The sequence below is a fragment of the Aphis gossypii genome, chromosome X (assembly GCF_020184175.1).
Source record: "Aphis gossypii isolate Hap1 chromosome X, ASM2018417v2, whole genome shotgun sequence".
In the NCBI taxonomy this organism is placed as follows: domain Eukaryota; kingdom Metazoa; phylum Arthropoda; class Insecta; order Hemiptera; family Aphididae; genus Aphis; species Aphis gossypii.
In genome coordinates this window covers 49,312,041-49,336,878 of record NC_065533.1, presented here as the reverse complement: position 1 = coordinate 49,336,878, position 24,838 = coordinate 49,312,041, and the positions used below count along the sequence as shown (strand labels likewise).

General features: G+C 26.5%; 2 protein-coding genes across 2 annotated transcripts; one reads left to right on the top strand and one right to left on the bottom strand.

Annotated features, from left to right (window-relative positions):
* The first annotated feature begins 9,461 nt into the window (after window positions 1-9,461).
* Window positions 9,462-14,717, top strand: LOC114125190 (uncharacterized). The gene is made up of 7 exons (XM_027988733.2): window positions 9,462-9,980; window positions 10,354-10,647; window positions 12,935-13,006; window positions 13,187-13,411; window positions 13,510-13,820; window positions 13,901-14,124; window positions 14,188-14,717. Exons 2-7 carry the CDS (start codon window positions 10,411-10,413, stop codon window positions 14,418-14,420), a joined length of 1,302 nt encoding a protein of 433 aa, XP_027844534.1. The 5' UTR covers window positions 9,462-9,980; window positions 10,354-10,410; the 3' UTR covers window positions 14,421-14,717.
* A 1,444-nt stretch (window positions 14,718-16,161) lies between these two features.
* Window positions 16,162-24,333, bottom strand: LOC114125194 (eukaryotic translation initiation factor 4E-1B-like). Its single transcript, XM_050207802.1, has 5 exons — window positions 24,083-24,333; window positions 20,519-20,706; window positions 20,138-20,312; window positions 19,942-20,081; window positions 16,162-16,383 (listed from the first exon to the last, which is right to left on the bottom strand). The coding sequence occupies exons 1-5, from the start codon at window positions 24,125-24,127 to the stop codon at window positions 16,272-16,274; spliced, it is 660 nt and encodes a 219-aa protein (XP_050063759.1). The 5' UTR covers window positions 24,128-24,333; the 3' UTR covers window positions 16,162-16,271.
* Window positions 24,334-24,838: the final 505 nt, after the last annotated feature.

Here is a 24,838-nt window from a genome sequence, read left to right as displayed (position 1 = left end):
ATATTTAACCATTGATTACGCTGAGCTTAAAGCCCGCAAAATAAAATTAAACTTAAAAAAAATAAATTAAAAAAAAAGCGGGCAAGTGGGTACCGTTCTGCTGTACATTAGGGGGTGGGGTGGACCTCGGACTAGGATAGTTTAAATTTGAATTCAATGATAGGTATCATTGTATACGAAAAACGATTCTGAACGAAAATGATTTGTCAGCCTAGGATATAATTTCCAGTGGTTAGTGAAAAAGGTGGTTTATGTTTTAATGGTCTGAATACACCAAAATTTAAGTTCTTTTATAATTATTGTAAGTTAAACTCATTAAAAATCTTGTATTAATTTTTCAACTCTTAGCTACCTATACAAACATTTTTATGAATTATACCTACAAAATAATTTGCAAATACCTATTCATAATTTTGACGAAATTTTGTCAAAATTTGAACTTCAAATGCTAATAAAAAAAAATTGTGCCTATGTATTCTTATAATTTTTTAATCGCTATAAGAATAACATATGAGGAACTTTGTATAAAATTTTCAAGTATTTTGATTGGGCCAAAAAAATTTTATATCGTTATTTTATCGTTACGCTATTTCGTAAAAATTTAAAATTCAAACGTACATAAAATTTTTTCTATAATGATGTTATGAGTTTTCTCTATAGCTACTTGAAGGAAAACTTATGGAAAACTTAGTGTTATAATTTTAATCCTTAGTTATGAACACAAACAATTTTATGATTTTTCAACTTCAAAATTACTTGCAAATTTTCGCGTTTTCGACAGATTTCGTAAAAATTTGAACTATAAACGCTTATAAAAAAAAATTGTGACTAACGATTTTTAATTTTTTTTAGCTACAATAAAAACAACTCATAAGGAACCTTATATTAAATCTTCAAGTTTTTTTGGTCATCCAAAATTTTTTTACCGACACTTCAAAAAAAAAATTCGCATAATAATCGAAAATTTCAGTGGTCTATAAATAACTCAAAAAAAGTCAAAAATAATTGAAAATTGAACTGTATATAGATAACACTAATATAAACATTTGGTGAAAATTTCAAGTATTTACAGTGATTAGTTTTTGAATTACAACCATATAAAAAAATCGATTCGGTCGAAAACTGGTTTTGCGTAAAAATTCCCGTTTTTCCGTCATTTTTTTTTTCTCGAATTTTTTGAAAACTGTTGAAAAATGTTTACTTTTTACCTCTATAATGCACCAAGGATATTCACTTTTCCTTTGGAAACCAACCTCGAAGTTTGAAATTGAAGCATTATTTTGACTAATAATGCTGTACACAGACACAAAAACAAAAAAAAACATACATCATTGTAAAATCAATACATTCATCACTCCGTTCAGAATCTAAAATACTTGTTTTTTTCTTTTTTAATTTAGATAATATTGTAATAAAAAAATAGAAAAGACATTATCTATGTTGAAATGTTTATGAATCTTGATTTTTTATAATTTAATAGCTAACCCAACAGATGTTATCCTGTCTTAACAGAGTTTACAGTGAATATTGAATTTGAATTAGTATAATTAAAAAACAATTATTTTTCAAAAAATTGTTATATAGGTGGTAAATTGTATTTTTGGAAGTTTTATAAAGGGGCCGGACAAACATTTATTACAGGAGCCCGAAATTGTATGTGCAGGGGGCCCTATATATAATTGTGTTAAGTACCTATTAATCTATTTAATTATGTATATTATTATAGTTTGGCCTTTAGTATAATATGCGTTACAGATCATCGTGTCATTATTTGAAAATACAAATAAACGATTTTGGAACTATTTTATTATATTTAGTATTTACCTACACGCACGGCCATTTGATTTGGGCGTATAGATCATAGATACAATTTATACGGATTATTGCAGTGCGTTATCGGTATAATATGGTTCACCGGAACACGTGGACCGTACACACAGAATAGTTATATTAGGTTCTGCAATTTTAACGATTCACGTCTGTAAAATTAAGTATAAATGAAATTACTGTTGACTGAATACCTATTATATTACATTAATGACTTATGACTATATTATTTACCTCGTTTGAGACTACGAGAATCGATAAGTACGTTCTTTATATTTAATTATTAGATTAGAGACCTACGCGTGTATGTATATATATAATATAGACAAACAACGTACACGATATGATCACTGGACGTTGAACTGCAGCTGCTGCTGCCATTCATCACTCTATTATTAATAATATGATAATATATTATTATTATTATTATTATTTATTGTTATACTTTTTTTTTCGATAAGGTCTGTGCGATATATATTATATTGTAATAAATTATCGTATTTTATTTTTTGTATTATGCGTACACGGGTAAACAAAACGCACGTTCATCGCATCATGCACAGACTAAACGACGAGGAGTGTCGGTCGTGTTGAAAATGTGCTAATAAAATGACTGTAATATCATAATAATACGTACTATAATCCTTAGTACTGTTTTGTGATCATTGATAGCAAATTTTAACATAATATTATAGGTATCATATTATAATATTATGATATTTACAGTCACCAATATTATTAGGTATACCGATTAGGTACTTATTTTATACCTATACCGTACCGTATTCACGTATACCTACATGCTATATTATTATTTACGTATTGAGTACATAAGGCATACGTTTACGTGACATTTACCATTTACGCGTAGAAGTTACTACAATAGGTAGATATATTATATAGGCATATTATTATTTAAATACCTATAAAACCCCAGCTATACCATTTACGAGAGTATACCTAATACATTACTACAATAATCGTTGCTTAGCTTAATGTTTTCGATCATGATTAAATTTTCTGATCGGTTGCGTTATCTATATTTATAATTTACACCGTCGTAGATAAATAAACGATTTCAAATTATCAATTAACTTAATATATACATCAAGTATAAAAAAAATGGTTTTAGATAGATACGTCGTATTATGTAAAGAATTGATTATAACTATTTTCTATACCTATTACCTACCAACATATCTAAATTTTATTTAAGTACCTATAAATATATATATATTATTATATAAGTCTAATGTATATTATGACATGGATGTAATGTATATAGGTAGTGGACTAAATAATTATACTAAGTATAAAAAATTGTTCACAAACTATATTCGCTTGTATGAATTCATATACCATAAAATTTCAAAATAACTACAATATAATCACTGTAGGTACTGTAATAATTTTTATTTATTCAATTTTTTTATAATATATAGGTAGGTACCTAAAGTGAACTTCCGTATTTCTGATTTTAATTTCAATATGTAAATGCTGTATGCATAATATGTATAATAATTATCAAACACCAAGTTTAGGCAATAGTATTAGCCATTAGGCAATCATATAATATAAGAAGTAGGTAATAGGTATACTAAATAAGTAGCTTGTAAAGCCATCTGCAGAGAATATTTATACATATACCTACATAATAATATAATATAAAAGTATATGTCAATATTATTTGCGTGTCTTGAATGACTTATTGTTTAGTATAACTATTTTGATTTGGGATTATACTTGTACTTGCATCTTGTTGTATTGCGATGGCTTAACTGCTTAAGAATATTCAATAAAATATAAGTTTGTTTTGTGAAATGATGAAATTAAACATTAAGTTTGAATTTCCGTGTTTTTATATAGGTTTATTGTTTTATTATCATATATACCTACGAAGCATGTTTGACAAATTAAAACATTTCTAATATTTTAACAGTACTTTACCTATGTTAAATATATACATATTTTTAAATACATTCCATTTTATTTTAATTGAATACAAAACATTTTCGAATGCATGTATTGACGTATTGTAATATATTTATTATATTATATATGTGTGAATTGTGAGTATGTGAGTAAGTGTGTGGTGTGTGTGTATGACGTGTGTAGACTCAGTGCCGGATTTACCATTAGGCTAACTAGGCTATAGCCTAGGGCGGCAATTTTTTTCTCCTGTTTCGTCTCTATAAACAGATAAAAAATTATTTTACTTTTTTATTAGCGCTTTCTTGGCCACGTCGACCATTGGGTCATATATGAAGCTCGTATTGGTTTTAAAAAAATGATTGTATGATTTTGAGGCGGCATTTTCCTAATAGCGTAGGGTGGCTGAAGAGGTAAATCCGGCACTGGTGTAGTACACTGTGTACCTTTTCGAACATTATTTTTAGTCTAAAAGTCCCCAACTCTAGCTATAGTTATTATTTTATTAATAAAAACTTATTATAAATTATTATACTACTGTACTTAATATAATATTATCTAATAAATCATATTATTATTATGTCACAATCAAATTTACACAGTTGTAGTCCTTGTATGTATCTATACATTTATAGAATTATATATATATATATGTCTTATAATATTTGCTAAATGCATTTAGATAAAAATACTATTCAATTATTTATTTATAAGAAAATGTGAATTCAGTCTTTATGTGTTGGATGTGAATATGCAATAGGCGAGAGGCTGTGTGACATAAAAACTGGGACTATTTCGTAGATCGACTATTGTAATATTTTATAATAAGAAATTATTATTTTTTTTAAGCATGGGTCTTATATTATCTGCGTATACCGTATATATTCAATTAATTATCAGACCAATATATTTTATCTACACATAAGAAATTAAATTTTGTTGATAAACTATTACCACATTATTGCTATGATATAGTGAACTATTTTGCTATAACATCGATTATAGAAAAAAAATATAATATATTAGAAAAAAAATTACGCTCTTCTAAGATTTAAAATAATCATTTCAGAAAACAATTTGAATTCATGCAAAATAAGTATTATTTATTAAACGGTTTAAGTTTTTTTTTTTATCTATTCTTTGTTTTTACATTAAATAAACAATTCTTTTAAAAACCGAAATAATAATTTAATAGGTAATGAACCAGCGATCATATTTTTATGACTAATTAATTAATTATTAAAACGTAATGATTTTAATGATAGGTAATAATTTGTTTGATTTGAATTCCTGATGGCCTAGATCCTATATAGTATTTAGTATATAGAAATAAATTCAATATCTATACGACTATACCTAATTGCTAAATGGCTAATAAGTTGTTTCGGCATTTTTTTTCGGCTTCACGATCAAAACTTTTAAACGATTTATGATTTTCTTCTCAAAGACTTAAAATAATATTATATGATAATCAGTTTTTAGTATACGCAATAATGGATATAATATTATATTAAATTTAACATTAATCACTCCACAATTCACAAAATAATAATAATTATAAATAATTATATATACCTATTATATAATTATTTTAATCTCAAATAATTTAATTTATGACGTATATTGACGTATACGACTGTACGAGCATCGAACACAAAACACTGTGTTGAGTATACCAACTGTATAATATATTATGTATTTACAGTTTACACCAATTATATTATTATTGCAACAAAGGCGCCTCCACCCTTCGTCCTTTACAATACAAACACACGTTAGAGGTGTACCCATTACATAATATATTTGGGTGTTGTGTCATGTCTTTTGTATAAATATAAATATTCAATATAATACACGTTAGGTATAATGTACGTTGATAACATGTTATATAATAGTGTATTAGTTACAAGCGTTACTAGCTGACAAGTTAAATATATATATATATATTAAGTGTTTTAACCATGGAAGTTAAAGGTCTAAATTATTATAATATTATATCCTTATCTACGCTCGACACTATTACAAACATATTTTGTGAGACGATCATGATTGTATTATAGACTACAAGGTGGTACAAGATACAAATAAGAGATATAAGTGACCCTGCTGCAGATGCAAGTCATAATATGCATACCTATTATAGTTATTTATAGGTACAGTGGCGGATATTATTAAAAATTATAATGTACGGCAAGGCGTCCCGCTTTGTATAAATCAATATAACTCCCAGTCCTCAGGAGTTGTGAAATGAATATAACGCCATAACGGTCGTCGAAAAGATATCGTTTATCGACTATCGATTATCGAAGATCTATTAAAGTGAGCTAGTGAGCATCGCAGTCGATGGGTAATAATGGCTCAAGTAGTCATTTAAGTCGAGTGAAATTATTGATAATCGTACACATTCGTATACTCTTAGGTCGTCGCCAGGGCCGTATAGTTAGACTTTTACTGCGCCCAAAGTATTACGATTTTGACGCCCAGCCACTCCTAAAACAACGAACATATTTTATTTTATTTATTTTTTTTTTGAGAGAGTGAAAAGCAAATAGGCATGCTGAAAAAAAATTACGGCCAGTCACAGTATCATCTCTATTACATGTTGTCAAACAACTTTTTCGTTACATAAAATATATAGCCAATAATAGCCCATATATAGGCTTGTTTGCGGTGCTTTTTTTAGGAGCATAATACAATTTCAAATTTTTGTGGGTATGTATTTAATCGTAACAATATATTCGAGTAGATAATGAACATTTTTAACTTCAAAAATATATTTTGTCTAGAAATCAGCACATTATTGTTGTGTGCACATAAAACTTGATTCTATTTATAAATGGTTTTTAATTTACAATAATTAATATATTTATACAATTAATTAATTATTAATTGGGCACTGTCCAAGTATTGACGCATTAATTGTTCCATGCTCGACCGGAAATTGTAGTCTGCGCACAACTATGTACAATAGTCATATAAGATCTATCGTGTTATTCATGTATAGTGTATACCTACCTAGGAATAGACAATAAATTACATTACTAATTACATTTCTAGTGACGTGATATAAAGGCATTGTGTGAACGATATTCGATAATCACTCTCCACACAGTTGCTAATTTTCTCCAATATATTATGTAAATATATAATGCATCAAAAGCAGTATTTGAAAATAAAACATTATAGCATTAACACGCATTTGTCGAGCTCATCATTATAAGTATTTTTTATAAATGTACCAAATAAAAGGTGAACGAAATTCGTGTTTTTAAAGAATTTAAACGATTTTTAGGTCCTACAAATTAAATTACTTTTATAAAATTTATTTTTAATATTATTTTAATGTTTTATAAAATATCGACAGATGATCTACTAACCAGGGAAGATGGCGAACCATTGTGTGTCAACTAATTTTATGACTCTCTTTTAAACTTAAAAATTCCTACATCCATGGCTTGAATGATAAAAATAAAACTTGCGAGTATCACTTAAAGATCATAGACGTATAACTCCGCGACACGCGTGTCATAGGTTTGCGCCAATTTGCCATCGCCATCTCTGATCAATACGCGCTATGTAGTGTCGACCTCATATTTTACATTATTATATATATTTTTAATATTTAACATTTTCTTTTTAGTGTTTTAACTGAAATTTAAAAAATACGTAGTACTGACGGCGGTTTAAAAAATTTGGCATTCATTATACAATTTTTATTTTTATGTACCTATATAGTATATACTATTCCTATATGTGTATCTATATCGGTACCTACAATGATAGCCGATAGGATTAAATTATTAATAAATTATATATTTAAACTATTACAGATACAAATTTGTTTTTATATGGTTATAAGTTTTGGAATTTTAAAATTATTATTGCATATTTTTACATACCTAGTGCGTCATGAAGACTAAACATTAATCACAGCAGATGGCGATAACCACGTTATCGCACATGACAGATTTAAATATTAAATCGCAGATAATACCTATACAACAATAAATAGATGGGTACCCATATTAAATAATAATATATATCTGAGGTTTGAGTGTTTGATAAGTTATTATCTTATTATGTATGGATAATAAACATTATCTGTAATTCCAAAAAAAAAAAATAAAAAAAATACTGTCTTAGAAGATATATCCTGAGACCGTGTTCTACCTATAAAATCTTTATTATCTACATAATCAATATAATCTGTATTCTGTATACTTAGCATTCACAAGTTTGCGTTCATGACCGACAATTGTTGTGTTCATAGAACCAGCGGCGTCATGAACATATTTTATTATTTTTTTAACAATTATTTTAATATTTAGCTATCGTTGTTGGATGAATAATGTGTTGATTTTTAATTCAGTGTGATAAAATAGCATTATATACAATAGGCATAATATGTTACTGATATACTTTAGGATGAGTCAGTAGATAGCCAGATTGGTATCAATAAAACGCGTGCCATTATTGTTGTAAGCGTATAATATTGAATAGGAAAACTGGGAAGATATTAAATTCAGTATTGGGGAATCTACTTTTTTTTTTCTTGTAATTAAATTACATTAAAAATTATAATTAAATTATTTTTAATACCATTAAAGTTAGTCACATTTTATTTATCATGTATAATATGTTTAAAAATATCATTGGTGTTCAACTATTGTAGTTCAATAGTTTTACAGTTTTACTGTCAAAATATTAACTATAAATAATGACACGGCAATGAACAATAATATTATTACCTACCTAACTTATGTAAAATGTTCATTTAAGAACCAAAGAAGATATATCAACATTTTTAATCACATTATTCTTTATTTTTCAACAACAATGCATTGTTTATGTTAAACAATTTTAAAATTACTACCTTACCTATCTAGGTAGGTACTTATTAGTTATTAAAAATGCATTATTTTTTTTGTATAATCGTGAAATATAGCTATATATTGAGAAAATGTTGCCAGAATATTGTGGTCTGATGTCATCAGAATTCATGACAGGTATATTTGCATAACATTTTTAATAAACTTCTATACCTCAATTGGTTAAAATGTATTGAAAAAAAAAGTGAGTAACGAGTATAATTTTATCACAAAAATAATTTAAATTACTATTAAAATTAAAATCTAATAAAATCACCATCGAATCATTTAAAAAGGGAGATTTCGTTAAATAGTATTTGTACCTAACTTATAGTATTGTAAGTTACTCTCCAACGCTCGAGTGTATTGTTTGCGTGTATAGGAATAGGATATCATTTAATTTAATATTATTGCAAGACGGAACTTCGGAGGTCATAGGCCACATTAATGTTAATTGATAATGTTATAAAATAAGTGCCTACCTATTAAATATCAAAATTTATTTTTAATGAGTATAATAAAAACAAAAAAAAAAAAAAAAAAAAGAAGGAAAATTAAACATAATATGGGGCAGGTTTTGTCCGAGTGGGTGAAGCTCAATGTTTGCCCTTATGGATAAAATGTCGGTGACGACCGCGGCGTACCATGTTAGTCACGGGTAAAGGAAATAATTGTTCTTTTTAATCGTCGTACAATAATGATTACTGTAATACACGTCCGCGACAGTGTCGTTATCCTGTTATTTATTTTTTCTTATCAGCCGCCGATTATTGTCATAGTCATCGTCGGTCGTCGTGCGTGTGTCGGTCGTCAGAGGTGGTGGTGGCGGCGGCGGCGGTGTCGGTGGTCTCCGATAGTCCGATTTGTATCGCAATCTCACCACATAGCGTCCAGCGCGCAACGGCGCAACACTGCAGTTTGCCGTTGTCATTCCGCGTCGCAGCGATAACTGTACAACGATTTTAATAATAATAATAATAATAATATTATATGGCAATCGTCGTTATTATTATTGTGATCGGTCATAATAAAATTGTGATTTGATTTTGAATCGTAAAGCTGTTGTACCCGCAACGGCGATCGATCAACGGACGTGAGTCGATATTTTTCCCTTCACGAGTCTTTTTCGATTCTTCCGCGCCCCCCCTTGCCGTTCGGTTTGCATGCCGTTTGTCCGTCAAGTATCGGAGGCAGTCCACGCGGAAAACATTGCTCTTGATGGACGAATGCTGTCCGACGGTATGTTGTCGTGTCGGTTGATAATATTGACAATTTATTACCTATCACCAGTGCGATCGTACACCTAATCTACAACTTCCGAAGTAATTCGCCTTACGACATTCGCACACCGTTTGAGTGAGTATACTAATAATATTTTTTTGATTTCGCCATTAACGACCTGTAGACACGGTGTAACGTTTTTTACATTTTTCCTCATTTTAAATTTCATTTAAAATTTACTCTTGAACACATGGAGTCAAATGCGGTAGGTACGCATTACTTAGTTACAAGTTCTGCTCAAAAACTAACCAAAACCTATTTATGATAATATCAGAGCTTTTAGACATGAGCAGCTGTTTTCTATTATTGTTACTTGTTTAAAAACCTAAATTTATAATTACTGTGCACCTTTGGTCTGGTCCTAAATCGATGGCAAGTCACGTTTGGTGTCTTAAAATTTAGTATCTTCATAGACAACTATTGATTAACACATTAATTTTTTTCCTAGGTGTTGCAACAACACAACAGTATCATTCGCAGTGTACAAAATAAAAGTGCAGTTTCAATGGACATCAAGTTCAATGGTTATGAGTACCATATGATCAGGAAGTTTACTTCCATGTGTTATGGTAGTAAATGTAATCTCATTGACAGGATCAAAATACGCAACAAGATTAGCGTATGGCATGAAATATTGACATACTTATTATCGCCTGATGGGGTCCTCAAAATTTATAAAGTTGAATGTACACCGGGTGAGAATAATAACCTCGTGACATCTGACTCGCCACCAAATTATGTGGTAAGACCTATAATATTTTATTTAATGCTTATCTAAACCTTTTTTTTTTTATATACTGCTCGTATATAATATGTTCTACTATCTTTAAAAAAAACATTTAAAAATGTCAATACAGTTATAAAACAATCATAAGGCATTAAAGCAGATAAAAATTACTTTAAAATCTTTTAAATTATCTGTGTACGTGCAAGGTTCCATATTTTTCATGGTTTAGGACAATAATTATGACAGGTACCAAAATTATAATAATTTACAATTTACATAAAATATAAAATAATATTATTTTTGCCACAAATACTAATTAATAAAAATAACAAATTTATTTTATGTGTTATACCATAATATAGGTATTTACCTATGTATTTACTTTATTTAGTTTGTTCTATTCTATTGTTTCTTTACTTAACTGACATCAGCTGTAATACTATTTATATTAATAATAAATAGTTTATACAACAATTGAATACTAGTAAAAAATGACTTGTTTTGTTTTTATTCTTAATATTTAAACAATCTTTGTCATAATCCATCTTAAAATATTTGTATGAATTAATGTTCTTTGATGTTTTGTTTTAAACAAAATGTTTAAAAAGGTTTAGATATTATTTACTGTAGTATGTTAGATAGTTAATATTGTCATTAACCGTGTATTAACTTATATGTTGGTTGTTCATCATTTTGTACTGCTGGATTAGACTCAAAAATATTGATTACCTATTTTACTAAAAAACCATACTTATAACCCGTCCAGTTCATCGGCTGATGCCACAAACTACCACCATAGTTGGTATTACTTAACATTATAAGATCGTAATCATAACGGTCGCCATTGGCCAAGATGAACTGGGTGGGTTATACCTTGTTTTTAAAAAAAAATTAAATTGGCTATTTCTATTTTTTGGGTTTTGTCTGCTACTCTTACTATCCAGTATGGTTCTCCATTTATAGATTCTACATCTTCCTATTACAATCGAGGGCGTCCAAGAGGCCTTTTCCCTTCTGGATTCTCTGACATTACTATGTGTAATAATGGATTCTGGCGTAAGACATGCCCAGCCTATTGTAATCTTCTGCTCTGGATTGTGTCAAATACGTTAGGTTTCTGAAAGAGTTACTCTAATTCTTTATTTTTTTTTGTATTCTCCATTCAGAAGTTTCTTCGTATTTTACTAGACCGGATATCTTTCTTGGGATTTTTCTCTCCAAAACAATTTCTTTTCTTTCATCTTTCTTAATATTAATGGATTTACTCCAGAAGTAATTCAATTATAGGATGTACTAGCGTAAAATATAACTACTTTTATTTCTCTTGTACAGGGATTGGGATTCTAATATTTTTGTGAACCTGCAAAAACATTTGTTTCCCAAGAGAATTTGTGTTGCCACTTCCTTCTCAATTTCATTTTTTTTTCTGGTCAATATCAAACCTAGGTATTTAAATTACTTGACTTTATTGAACTCCTAATGAAGGATATTTTCCTGTACTATTGCTTCTCCTTACGACTATATACTCTGTTTTTTTTTTTATTTATTAGTTATTACCAAATCAACTTTCTTAGCTGCTTTCTCCAATCGGTTGAATAGTTTTTAAGCTATAGTGTGATATATTTATGAGGACTAAATCGTCCAAATATACTTACAATGACACGGACGACTCATATTAATCTAATACTAGTCTCTCTTATCACTTTTTCTTGTACAATATTAAAAAGGACAGGTAGCATGGATTCCTGCAACCTAACCTGTCATAGACTATAATTCACTGATATCAGTTTCTGTATCTCCCACTTTTATTTTAATGGATGTTTTCATAATGCTAGTCTCAATCAGCTTTACTTATTTTTGTAAAAAGTTAAGAATATTTACCAGGCTTATACGATGGATACTATTATATGCCTTTTGAAAGTCAATAAAAAGAATATGTATTTCCTTATTGTACTCCCATGTCTTTTGGAATAATTGACTAAGAATAAATATGATAAATAAATTGGCTATTTATTAATTAGTAATTACTGAATTACATATACGTTTATTTTTGAATATATATTATACATACTATAATATTATTACCTAACTTATTCAACTTGGATATATACATTTCTACAAAATTAAAAATATTTTTGTTTGAGTAGTTATGAATTAAATAACAAATACTGAGATATACATAACGCGGTATTATCATTGTTTAAATAATACAATATTGAGCATTTAAAAATAATACTCTTTCAAGAGTACGAACAATTATTTTAAATTTGTACATAAAAAATAACTAATTGTGCTTTTTCAGATAAAACGAAAATTAAAAGCTGTGATACGGGGTAATGAGGGTCATATCGTGAACTCAAATGTCCTATTAAATGTAAGTAAAACCATGATAATTCAGAGTTAACCACTAGATTCTGATAATATTTACACAAAAACAAATTTTTAATAATCAGTAATTGATATTAGATTTATAATTTAAAAGTTAAATTTTTTCTTGTCAAGTAATTAAGTACTTCTTAATACCATAATTTAATTTTATACTTGTTATTTATAGTTAGGTAATCCATTACTAGACGGTCCAAGTTATATAGAAGAAGCTATAGAAAATTATCCATTACGTTTACTGACATTTTTGAAAATTGAATTAAATCAGTATCGCAGATCATTAAATATTCCTTATTCCACACCATTATCAAGGTATCTGCAAAGATATAATATTGTTGAAATGTATTTGGACAATATTTTAAAAAGTATAGATGACAGCAAGCTTCCATTTGAGGTAATTTAATTATTCAAAATTTATAAAAGTGTGCATATTTATTCTATGTGTTAATGTTTTAAATATTAAATTTATTTTACATTTAATTTTTTTTTTAGATATTTCAATGTCCAAATGTTAAAATTTTATCTCTCAAACACAACCACTTACGTCAAATACCAAGTGCAATTGGTCGACTATCAAAGCTTGAAGTGCTTATACTCACTGACAACTTATTAACTGTACAATCAATTCCTTTTACTCTAAAGTTTTGTGTAAATTTGAAAGAACTATATGTTGATGATAACCAACTTGAAGCATTACCTGGATTTTTAACAAGCATGAATCATTTAGAATTAGTTTATAGACTGGGTAATCGTAATTACTTCAAGTCATTTTTTTTGTGGTATCACACCGATTACGATCATAGGTAATTGTAATTTTGTAGCTTTTAGGGAAATAATTAATTATTAAAATATTTTAATATTGTATATTTATTTTTAATTGTAGAGCTCGTAAAGAGATTTGGAAAAATCATTGGATAAGAGGAGAAACAGGTTTAAAACCAGCTGTTTCATCTCTTTTAGACATTTGTGTTGAACATATATTTTCAAGTGGAATTAACTTTTTTAATCAAGAAATCCCAGAATCCTTAAAACATTATATGTCTTTGACTTATCTTAATTACAATATCTGTAACTTCTGTAATGTTGCAACTAATTGTTCAAAACCAGGTTATTATAAATAAATACTTTTATTTACATAATGAAAAACTCATGTTCTATTTTCAATTATAGGTTATAGTACGGTAACATTTCTAACTCCTTATCTGGGAAATACCTGTGTTCCATTTCAACATTGGGCATGTTCAAAAGAATGTGTTCTTGCTATTGAAGGACCTGCTAAAAAGTTACAGCTAGAAGGAGCAGAGAGACTGGACCATGAATATTCCCATTACATAGCAACTTCCAATAAAACTGCTGAAAAGTCTAACATGAAACTAAAACGTAATCGATGTTGTATAAGCTAAATTCCTTAGTTATTCGACATGTTCATAAATAACAAATATCCACTTTGTTAATCATTTGTATGAGACTGATTTATATTTTTAATATTTTAATTGTGATAGAGTGGCCATTTCGGTCACCAACTATTTAAAATATAATTGAATAAATAAATTTAATTGTAAATATTTGTTAGGTAAAATAAATAAAATTTGATATTTTTAAAGTTATTTAAGTAGAGATTGGTTTTACTGATTTCATGAATAAAATGATATAATAACGAATATAGATTTAGTAAAAAATAAAAATGTTTATAAAATGTATTGATTTTTTGTTTTCTCTATTATGTTCTACTACAAACTTGCATACATATTTTGAAATTTATATACATAAACATTTTAACTTAAATTTAATAATTAATTTACATATTTTTGTAAAAACAAAAACGTTACTTTTAATAGTATGTTAATGCCTTTTGACGTTTAAATAAAAAAATGTATTATTAATAAAAAAAAAAATCAAGAAAATCAAGCATTTTCAAATATCTATAAAGAATTAAAATATTTTGAAATATACCATAACCTGTTGATTTGATTAGTTAATGAAAAAGTCACATTTCAGTTCATTGAATTGTAGCATAAAACTAAATTGGTGAAAATATTCTTATTTTCCGTTTCTTTTTTTTATTTTTGCAATTATTTGATAATTTTTAATCCTTTATATTATACTTTTACTTTATACTCCCAAATTATACCAATTGGCAAGTATAGATTCTATTTTCTATAAAATAACCTCTTTTTAAGTTGAAAATTTTTTTTTTTCAAAAACAAAATAGTAAATCTGATAAATTTATCAGAAGATAAAATTGCTAATTAATAATAAAAAATTGTTAATGTTAAAATAATAATTAACTTTTAAAATAAATTTCAATATATCATACAGCCGTACAGAACATAATATTATGTATTACATAATACATTAAATACTTAAAATTTACTAATTACAATATATTCTACAAATAATAAAAATTAATTTTAATTAAACTGAACACTATCTGGTTTATAAAGATTTTTAGGAAAATTTCTACAACTAGTTTTAGTCATTTAGTGAGAACATAAAACTACAATTCCATTATATATATGACTACTTAAATTAATTAACATACAAATAATAGGTTGTGTTGGAAAAAATAGTTAGGTTAGGTAAGGTACAATAATGTAAAAAATAAAAATAATACATTTTAACTTATAAACACTTATTTCTCTTTAGGTATATGGTTATGATATTATTTTTTATATTATAGTATCAAAAAAATATATTTTGACATTTACATTGAACAGTTCATAAAAAACTGCACGAATTTGTGATTATGGTACCAACACAACAGCAGATTGAAACATTTGCAAACTTAAAATACTGTTTTTTAGTTCAGCATGCTGCACAGCACCACCAATGAACATTATATTATGTACACCATGACACATATTATTATAGATAAAATAACATAATGGATTTACAACAACAATGCTACAGTTTATCGTAATAGAAATAGATTGGTCAAATAGAGTATGAATATCTACATCTTCCTCACTTTGACCTTAATAGCTTCGTTATGTGGTTAGCAAAATTCAACACAGAACAATTTTATAATTGAAATCATGAAAAAAACAATTAATAATCAACTACTTAGGAAAGGAAATCAAACCAAGATTTGTTGTTATATGCATAAATAGAGGTAGGTAGTTAAAAAAAAAAAAAAAATTCAACTCTGTTAATTGTTTCTTTTATATTTAACTCACTTTAAATAAACTTAATTTAATAAACTTTCACTTTTATTTTTAAAAATTTTAAAACATTTCTTTTTCAACTTTGATAATTTACAAGTTAAACATAGGTTTTGTAGATGATCTTCGTTTATTTTCTGTTCTCGTGAGAGATTCATAAACCATCTTTATATCTTGTGTGCCCAAAACGTATTTTATTTTCTTTCTACAATTTAAATAAAATAATATTTTAATGTAAACCACAATAATAATAATCACAAAATTTAAAAAGATGGACAAGTGGACATTGATCTGGTGACTGGTGTATATTACAAGTAAACTGGTTCACTATTATGATAACTCACCGAGTTCAATTGATTTCAATGACATAAGTATAATTATATACAGAAAAACAACTTAGAGAAGTGACAGTCTGACAGCGAATATTAAAAAGTATATCATTTGAAAAATATTTTAAAGTAATTTATTTAATATTTATTATATTATTTATATTTCATTAATTAATTTTAATAATATATATTTATACCATACTATATCAATTCCTGTAACTCAAAATCGAATATTATCTTTCTGTAATACCATACAACAGAAAAAATAAATTCATAGTATAAATAGAAAATATCATTACAAGTAGTAAAATTTATAGTAATATTATAATATATGTAAAAGTTTTAATAATAATAATAATAATAATGTTCTTAAACACATTTAAAAAAATAATTAATACTGTTATTTATTGTTTACAAAAGAAATTTCTTTAAAATTTAAACTTAATAAAAACAATTGTGTTTATATAATTTTTATATTTTATGGTTTCAATATGAACTATTTATGAAGAATCTTGAATTGATTAACAAAACTTAAATATTATACAAAAATGTATTATAAATTTCTGACTACAAATTAGTTTGCTGATTAATGCAATTTTTATGGATCAAAATTCTAACTTTAAATCATATAAAAAAAATTGTGCTTGTATATTTAAAATCTATTGGTTTTTCTACAGATATAAGTACAATTAATGTGGGATTTTGTGTTAAATTTTCAAGAATTTCAACCAAGTAAATACATTTTTATTTTATTTTTATAAAAAATTGAAAATTTCAAGAACCTACTTTTTTTAAAACAATTATACATTAAAATTAATTGAGAAAAAATAATTATTTTAAGGATGAATATCAAAAGTTGTAAAAAATTGGAAATTAGTTTCTACATTTCTAATTTCTAATTAAATTCTGGTAAATTTTTTTTTAAATAAATAAATTGAATCACAATTTTTTATGAATTTCTAACTACAAAATATAATTTGTACATTTTTAAGATTTTTTCCAACTTTAAATCTTTATAAAATTAATAATATTATGACAATAAATTTATAATAATTTATAATTGACATTTATAGAAAAAGCTAGAAATCGAAAATTTCTTATGCTTATAAATAGCTCAACGATTCAAAATATTTTAAAATTGTTATCATAAATAGAAAGAGAAAAAATAAACAACTGATAAAAATGTATTCAAGTTTCTACAATTATTTGTTTTCGAGTTAACTAAGAAAACGAAAACAATTTTGTTGAAAATTGGATTAGTATAAGAATTCCTGTTTTCCTTAATTACCTATTTATTCTTTTTATAAAAAAAAAAAGTATGAGAATTTTGACTTCTTTGATGTACCAACTAAATCCAATTTGCTATCCTAATTACCCTAAATTTAAAAATTGACTACTTAAACATATACACAAAAAAAACCACATTATGGTAAAATAAATACATTTTAATCGTTCTAATCAGAATCTAAAAAATATTAATTATTTAAATGTTTTGAATAATCCTCTAAATTTGTTAATTACTAGTTTAAGAAACATAAAATCTATTATACTAATAAATTCTAATGCATTACGTCAAATTCTTACAAACACAAAGTTGAGAAAATCTTTAATATTTTTAAATGATTATAATAATGACTTATAATGAACTTTGTACTACATTTAAAATTTTATTTTTAACAGAAATTAAAAAAAAAAAGCGGGTAAGTGGGTACCGTTCTGCTGTACATTAGGGGGTGGGGTGGACCTCGAACTAGGATAGTTTAATTTTGAATGCAATGATAGGTATCATTGTATACGAAAAACGATTCTGAGCGAAGATGATTTGTCAGCCTAGGATATAATTTCCAGTGGTTGGTGAAAAAGGTGGTTTATGTTTTAATGGCCTGAATACACCAAAATGTAAGTTCTTTTATAATTATTGTAAGCTAAACTTATGAAAAATCTTGTATTTAATTTTCAACTCTTAGCTACCTATACAAACATTTTTATGAATTATACCTACAAAATAATTTGCAAATATTCATAATTTTGACGAATTTTCGTCAAAATTTGAACTTCAAATGCTAATAAAAAAAAATTGTGCCTATGTATTCTTATAATTTTTTAATCACAAGAATAACATATGAGGAACTTTGTATAAAATTTTCAAGTATTTTGATAGGGCCAAAAAAATTTTATCGACACTTCAAAAAAAAATTTTCAGAAAAATTGAAAATTTCAGTTGTCTATAAATAGCTCAAAAAAACTCAAAATATTTTGAAAATTAAATCATGTAAGGAAAATGCCAAACTAAATAACTGGTAAAATTTTCAAGTATCTACTACTTATACTTTTTGAATAAAACAAATATTTAAAATCGTTTGAGGATAAATCGTTATTGTTATGCTATTTCGTAAAAATTTAAAATTCAAACGCACATAAAATTTTTCCTATAATGATGTTATGAGTTTTCTCTATAGCTACTTGAAGGAAAACTTATGGAAAACTTAGTGTTATAATTTTAATCCTTAGTTATGAACACAAAAAATTTTATGATTTTTCAATTTCAAAATTACTAGCAAATTTTCGCGTTTTCGACAGATTTTGTAAAAATTTGAACTATAAACGCTTATAAAAAAAATTGTGACTAACGATTTTTAATTTTTTTTAGCTACAATAAAAGCAACTCATAAGGAACCTTGTATTAAATTTTCAAAACTTTTTGGTTATCCAAAAATTTTTTATCGACACTTTAAAATAAATTTCTCAAAAAAGTCGAAAATTTCAGTGGTCTATAAATAACTCAAAAAAGTCAAAAATTTTTGAAAATTTAACTATATACAGATGCCACTGACATTAACATTTGGTGAAAATTTCAAGTATTTTCAGTGATTAGTTTTTGAATTACAACCATAAAAAAAATCGATTTGGTCGAAAACTGGATTTGCGTAAAAATAGCCGTTTTTCCGTCATTTTTTTTTTGTTTTTCTCGATTATTTTGAAAACTGTTAGAAAATGTTAACTTTTTACCTCTATAATGCACCAAGGATATTCACTTTTACATCGGAAACCACCCCCATAGTTTGAAATTGGAGCATTATTTCGACTAGTTATGCTGTACACAGACACAAAAAAAAAAAAAAACAAAAAACAAAAAAACACACATCATTGTAAAATCAATACACTCATCACTTCGTTCAGAATCTAAAACTCAAATACTTAATAACAGCTTGAAAAGAGTTAAAATATTTTAACAATTATGCTGAAAACTGCAAGTATCTATATTAATTGTTCATTTTCGTATGTTATTTTATGCCTGATTTTACAATTTTATCAAAATTTAAACTTTGTAAAAGAGTTTTAAGTTGCTCATAAGTTTGTTCATTGTACCTTAGGTAAACTTTATTATAGTTTACTATTAGTAGATATATTCAAAAATAGTTTTTGTTACATACCCAATAGCCATAATGTTATTCTTATTATCTTTAGACGCATTTTTTGTCCATACTGATAGTTTAATTCCTTTGTTCTGTACACTAATTATAGCTCCATTAATTTCAGAACTCTCATACACTTCACCAATCATACTCATTAACTAAAAGTAATAATATTTATAAATTAAAATTAAATAGAAAAATAATTATTCCTTACTATTTTTTTCCAGTATTCATCTACCAGATGAAATTTTTGTTGTGGTAAATCCAATAACCACCGTCCACCAGCAATATTATTTACATCATCCCAATTAGGTTTAATTCCATATTTAAAATAGCTGTAATGACTTTGAGATGAAAGCTGACTTGGACTTTTAATGTGGTTAATTAAGCTAAAATATTTAGTATTATTATTTTGTCTTGTTGTTTTTTTTTTTTTTAACAAAAGTAAACTTTTAAAATAAATTACATAGGTAATAAAAATTAAATAAATCTATACTAAGAATCAAATATTGGCACTTTTTAAATGTATAATTTATACTTATTATTTATGAATATTTTACATCTTAAATTTTGTTTATTTATATAGAAAACTTACCACCAAAAATCTTCAACAGTATCAAAACTAGATACTTCATGCAGATTTTCTTCCCAAATTGTACTCTTTTGTTCATAGAACCAAAATGTCCATTTATTTGCTAATAAATGTTTACTGCCTTTTGGCATTATCACAATAGCTTTTTCAGTTTCATTTAGTTCTTTGTTTTCAACTTTTGGTAATTTATCCTAAATTAACATAATTATTTTTGAAAAAAAAAAAACAAAATTAATTACTTACAAATACTAAAATGTAACTTATAGTAGAAAACCCAATAAATATACTTACTTATTTCTAAATTTCTTAATATATCTAACATTTTTAATCTAAACTTATCTAATTTTATAAAATAATAAAGTATACTTAAACTAAACATGTATTTGATACATAATATAAGTAACTATTATATTTGTATAAATTATAATTATCCAGTGCCCATACTGATATATTATCCATCAACTGGAACACAAACTCATAACCCTAAAAAATTGATACAGCGATTGCCAAATGTATAATATTCTGACTTTGGAGCCACAGCTCATACTTCTAAATATATTGTTTATATTTGGTAAACGTTTTGTTTTATATTTACCATATATAATAAAAATTGATTCCATTTTAGTTTATTTTTAACACATAAAAAAATGCATTATAAAAAATAAATTTTATTAAAAATGACACCGTTAAAATTACTATAGGTGTTTAAAAAAAATGTTAAGTAGATATAGTTTAGAATAAAAATAATTAAGAAAATATGTCTGAAATAAAATTATAATTACAAGTATTATGAATTAGGTTTTTCACAACTACTAAAAGCTTATACCTAGTATATAATATAATATGATATGATGTATGAATCGCGAAATTATATTTGTCATTATTGTTTTTGTTTATATAATACAATATAGTCGACAATATATTTAATTTTTTTTTTTTCATTTACGGCTATAAGTAATAATTTATACATTTTTTGATTATAAATGTATAGTTATTTTATGCTAGTTTTTTCGGTTTAACAGAAACTTAGAATTTTATGCGTCTTAGAAATAATTAGTTTGTTTTTTTTTTGCCTTGGCTACTTAACAAAACCTAACACAAATGTATGCTCTTTCCACTATTAAAATAGAAGAAGCGTTGTGCCGTTGTAAGAAAATATTAACTTCGTTTTATTTGTAATGAAGTTGTCTTGGCGGCTCCTACTACGTTTACATAATACGAATTAAGCAATTCAATTAAAAACAATTTTATTATGATATGACCTAATTATTGCTCGACGAGTTTTGTAACTGTGTAAGTCTAATATAAAAGTGATACGTTATAATTTATTACTTACATTAGTAATAAAAATAAAACCTGAATAAATGGATTATATTATCACTTATCAAAATTCAAAATATAAATGATAGTTCCGTTTACTTGAACAAAAAATACAACTGATTGAATTTTTAAACCTTTTTAATTGTCATATAAACGTAGTATGATTACTACGTACCCTAACGAGGGGATAGTGAAATAAAAACAATTGTTTAGTAGTGTAGCACAAATAAATCATTTGAAAGTATAAAATTTAATAATCCAATGAATTATAATTCTGGGAAAACAATAAACGCGATGTCGTCGGTGTGTGTACTGCTGTAAGCCTGTAAGTAAACGGTAAACATACTACATAGGTAATATTATTGTTGTACTACTAGGTACCTACGAGTATACAATTAATTCTCGAAAATAATGTGAATGAAAATAGAAGTGTGTCGGCTCGAAATGCTCGAATGCTATATATATATATAATGTGGCCTTTCGAATAATACGGTGAACGGGTGAACACTCACTACCTACATATTAACACTGGTAAGCGGTAGAGTTGTATTATACTAGTTATACTAGTTAATACATTATTAGTACCTATATAACTATTAATATTGTGGAGCACATTTTTTTCATTTTTCAATAATTAATCATTTTTCCTTAGAAAACTTCAAAACTTTTGTTCTCGCCGTTAAACAATTTTGCCACCCGGAGCAGCTACCCCCTTTGAACCGGCAATTATTGAAGATGAAGAACAACAAGATATTAGACAAAAAAATATTTTAAAAAGTTCTATAAATAGCTCATTGATGACATTTTGAAAAACAAAGGAAGCCTGAAAGTAATTTTTCTTTGTCGGCAATTATTGATCACAAGGATACATTTTTTAAATATTTTTTCAAATGTCACAATATTAAAATAATATGCACTACCCGAAAATAATTTACATAATCAAACAAAATACACATTTTAGACAATCAATAAAAACTGAAGAAAACGTCATGGAAACAATATGTACTACATGGGCGCCCATAAGTAAAATTTTAGAGGGGGTCAAAATAAAAAATGTTCAAATGTAAAGATAATAATTATATTATGGTAATATTTATTGAGTTACAAGTTTTTAATATTTTTTGTCCGGGGGGGGGGGCAAGTGTCTTATGTATGTACATGCAACAGATATGCATCAATGTGAATTATTTTATAAAACTAATAATTTGTAGTGCTGTCGCTGTGTTGGTTTAGTGTAGAACAGGCTTAATACTTGTTTAGTAAGTTGTACTAATTATTTACAAACAAACTAATACTTGACATTTGTTGTGAACTTTCGTCACAGCCACATAACCGCATACACTCGTTAGTAGTTATTCCCAATCTTAAAGTTTATACAGTCGACTCTCGGTAACTCGAAATTCTCGATAACTCGAACAAATAAAATTCTCCTTCAAATAACAATAACACTTAATGTCAAAATAATGTTGTGAACTCGAAAATTAATTAAACAAGGTTTCAATTTTTTCTTATCCAAATTTAGAACTAAATACATGTAGATAGTACTATAATATGTATAAGACGATATCGACTCCGATATATTGGACAGAATAAAGATAAAGAAGAAATCAAAGATCACCACCAAGTAAAAAAGCAATACTTACTTTAGAAAAATCACATACATAAATTGAAACCAATAAAGGTATGGAAGATTTATTTAATTTAAACCACTCGATTATTTAGAAAATAGAATAGAGAACAATGTTTTAAATAAAAATAAATAATAACAATAACCTTTGGACCAATTCTTTAAAAATAATATGTAGGTATATAATATATATATATATATATTTTATTTCTTTAATGTAAACTACTACCTAAATTAATTTAAACTTTTTTTTTAGATATACATATTTTTTTGATAACTAATTTTTGATGAGTCAATTTTTTTTCTTCTGTGAACTTCAAGTTACCCAGAGTACCCTGTATAATTATGTAGTATACCTATACTTATTTTATGTTCGACAAAGTAATCTAATTATATAATTAAAAACCATTATCAAGTGTTATAAACAATATTACAAATCTCTATGGTCTTAACTTATAAATATTTTACGTGCTACGCCATGCAAGTAACTATAAATAATATCATGCAATGTTTTACATAGCAATCGATACCATGGTCGAAACATAGGTACATTTAAGCCTTAACATTATAATATAATGAATACAGAGATTTAAAATTATTGAAAAAAAAGTATTTCTCACCTCAGCCACATTCATGAGCGTGTTTTTCTCTTGTTCTTTACTCATCCTAATATTAATATAAGTGTATATTTTGATATTAAAGTACGAATGCGCAAAATATTAACACAAAATAATAAAAAACTCTGTAGTGTCCGGCACTCCGACTTCCGCAATTCCGTATGCCTTAGTGGCTAGTGCCTTACGTTTGTGTTAAATTGTGTACTAATTTGCTAACCAACTTACCAACAGAACACGCCGAACGCCAAAGGATCTGCCAAACTGGTCGACTAACTGATATGTTATCTATGCTGACGACTACCCCCCCCCCCCCCTATAGCAATTGTCGAAAATTCGGAATATAACGAGCGATTCGATTCAAGACCGTAAAATACTAAAATGTATTTATGGAGTCCAGTTGGTTCACAAGTCACAAAAAAAAAATTAATTTCGTTCATGGTTACACTGCAGAATTTCATACACGAATGCACTGATGTATAATATATATTATAGAGTATAGACAACACTCGGCGAAAAGCGAGCGCTCGTTTTGAGCACGATTAAAGATATTAATATCTTTAATCGTAGTTTTGAGACGACAGGCGACAGCCTTTTAATTGGAATAAATTCCATCGGGAGCGCCACCTTATTCAAAGTCCCATAACTCCTATCTACCATTCTACTATATTATTTTAGTATAAATGTGTATATAGTATATATTTAGTGTATAAATATAATGTAATAATATAGACCATGAACATATAGTATGATCTAGACAAA